Here is a 2,530-nt window from a genome sequence, read left to right as displayed (position 1 = left end):
AAATACTGCGCTATAGAAATTTGTCTCTCATCTATAGCGCATTATTTTACTGCGCTATAGCGGTCCGCCATTTTCCAAAACCAGCCTCTTATTACATTTTCACTCCTTTTTACGTAGTTTAGCCGTATATTAATCATGCTTTGAGACTCCGGAACTTCAATATTTTATATAGAACCCTACTTATATTTGTACAATTAATAAAATAGGCTCAATACATCAAGAATACGCAATACTTTGGATTGTCATTTTAGTGGTTGAAAAGTGCTTGAAGTCCTTTTTTGTTTGAAGACTTGTAGTCATTAGCTTTACATTATTTATCTTTTAGGGTTTCGTCTTATTTTTAAATTAATGCTTAACTTTATTTCGAATGTGTCACATTTTTTTTTATTATCAATTTAGGATGTGAAACTATAAACAATAATAAAGACTAAGATAATATGTATAAATATGCAAAAAATATATAATATTTACAATAAATTGTACAACACTAATGTATATACACTATCGAGGATGGGTCCCACATGTAGTATGCCGGAGACTATCCCTAGGCCTAAGGCTCATACCATCCCCACCGCCCTCGCCATCGTCTCCATCGCCCTTTTTCCTCTTAATAACCAGGCCCTCCAAGTCATGATCATCTCCTCTTCCCCTAGCCCTTGCGCCCTTAACTAGAACGTGCTTCTTCTTGGGATCTAGTCTCGCTGCCACGCTCAGAACCTCAGGCTGAGCTAGGTCTGGAAACTCGACCTCTTCCTCGTCGGGAGTCGCCACCTGAGGCACCGAAGGATGAACCTGAAAAGTATATAATAATTAGTACCATTTTTTATTTATACTGAATATATTAACGTTATTTATTTAATCAAACCTTTGTGTCAACAGGCGCCTGAGTAGGCTCCTGAGATGAGTGTGGTGGCGAATATGAGGTAGTCTCTCACGAGATGCTGTTCGAAGTCCAAGTAAAGGTTATAAAAATTAAATAAATATTTACCTTATATTGAATAAAATTAATTTTAAGTAAAAAACTTACATGCGCCTCGGTAGTCTCATGAGAAGACACCTCTGCCTCGGCAGGCTGATGAGAATGCTCCTGAATAGGTCGCTCCTGTGGACCCACTGGCACCGAATCCTAAAATATTAAAAAAAAATGAAATAATAAATAACATATAAAATAAGTACTTTAAATAATCAAATATATATATATTAAATATTGATCTTATATTGAACAAAATAAATTTCAATAAAAAGCTTACATGTGGCTCGGTAGTCATATGGGAAGACACCCTGGCTTGGCAGACCCATGAGAAAACGCCTGAGTGGGTGGCTCTGGTGGACCCGCTGGCGCCGAATCCTAGAATATAAAATATTACTAAATAATGAGTAACATATATATATATTTAAAATAAATAATTTAAATGAACAAATAAGTATTTTAAATACTAACCGGGATCAAAAACTCATTGAAGTCAAGAATCCTGGCTCCCTCTAAATTCCTCACATGTCGCTCATCAGCTAATGAAGCGCGTAACGCCGCCCAATCAACGTTATCACGCTCCTCCATGTATGCATTCTGGCTCGGCTGTGATGACGACCCGAGTATCTCAGCAAGTAAGAGTGCCGGCATAAACGTAGGTGAGTCCCCAAGTGAACTGCACCCGGCCTGGAACGGCTGCGGATGGACTAGACCGTGAACGCCCTCTGGAATGGGATCGGCCTCATCCGCCTTATCTACCAGATGGTGTCCTTCACCACTAGGTCCTCTAGCAGCAGCACCGCAACCTCTACGCGCACGGCGTCCTCCGACAGCACGGCCTCCTCCTCTGGGAGCACCGGTCCTCCTCCTGGCGCGCTCGATACCGGCCCTCCCGGAACGCTCCTCCCTCGCGCCTAATCTCGCTTTTGCCGGTCCGGATACCATCCTCCGATCCGCAAGCCCAGGGCAAGGCATATGCTCTAACCCCAAGATGCGTAAACGTTGTACGGCCACCAGCTGCATATGTGTTCAACAAAAAAAAAGTTATTTTTTAAAACGTAACAATTAATGCAATTAAATAAATCTAAATACGATAAACTTACCAATGCCTCGTACTGCCTCGCGAGTGCTGAGTATCCTACATCCCTAGGGGGATGCAAAGCTGGGTTGTCGATCAATCGGCGTGTGATCTGATGATACCAGCGCATGTAATGCTCAATGGGAGTCAAATGACCGACCACCGCTAAAGTGCCCAATCTGTTCTCCCAACGGTGGAGCTGGACATCCATGAAAGCCAGGAAATCATCATCAACGGTAGCCTGATCGTCCGCTGGTAGTGTCAGAGCTCATGACGGACGTCAGGAGGTATACTCTGTGTATGCCCAAACTGTCGTAAGACACGCTCGGGCATGTGCTCTTCTATGATGTCCAGGTGTATCAATGGACACCGCGACCTCCAAACCCCCTGACCTACCCTACAGAAGGCGGGCACACCATCTAATATAGCAGCGTACGACGTCTATATAAATAGCTGCATAACGTATAAATACAAATCAGTGA

At 42.7% G+C, this 2,530-nt stretch overlaps 1 protein-coding gene across 1 annotated transcript; it reads right to left on the bottom strand.

Moving 5' to 3' along the window:
• Nucleotides 1-1,264: 1,264 nt before the first annotated feature.
• Nucleotides 1,265-2,259, bottom strand: LOC132038136 (uncharacterized). The gene is made up of 3 exons (XM_059428857.1): nucleotides 2,074-2,259; nucleotides 1,442-1,987; nucleotides 1,265-1,348 (listed from the first exon to the last, which is right to left on the bottom strand). The coding sequence occupies exons 1-3, from the start codon at nucleotides 2,257-2,259 to the stop codon at nucleotides 1,265-1,267; spliced, it is 816 nt and encodes a 271-aa protein (XP_059284840.1).
• Between the last annotated feature and the right edge of the window lie 271 nt (nucleotides 2,260-2,530).

This window comes from Lycium ferocissimum, chromosome 11 (genome assembly GCF_029784015.1).
Source record: "Lycium ferocissimum isolate CSIRO_LF1 chromosome 11, AGI_CSIRO_Lferr_CH_V1, whole genome shotgun sequence".
Taxonomy (NCBI): domain Eukaryota; kingdom Viridiplantae; phylum Streptophyta; class Magnoliopsida; order Solanales; family Solanaceae; genus Lycium; species Lycium ferocissimum.
The sequence above is the reverse complement of the archived record's forward strand: the minus strand, read 5'-3'. Positions and strand labels throughout refer to the sequence as shown.

Bases quoted from the DNA above. Each gene is read 5' to 3' on its own strand.
- LOC132038136 (XM_059428857.1), bottom strand. From the start codon at position 2,259: ATGGATGTCCAGCTCCACCGTTGGGAGAACAGATTGGGCACTTTAGCG. The intron at 1,988-2,073 runs GTAAGTTTATCG...ACACATATGCAG, and splicing joins CGAGGCAGTACGAGGCATTG to CTGGTGGCCGTACAACGTTT. The intron at 1,349-1,441 runs GTTAGTATTTAA...TTTATATTCTAG, and splicing joins TCAATGAGTTTTTGATCCCG to GATTCGGCGCCAGCGGGTCC.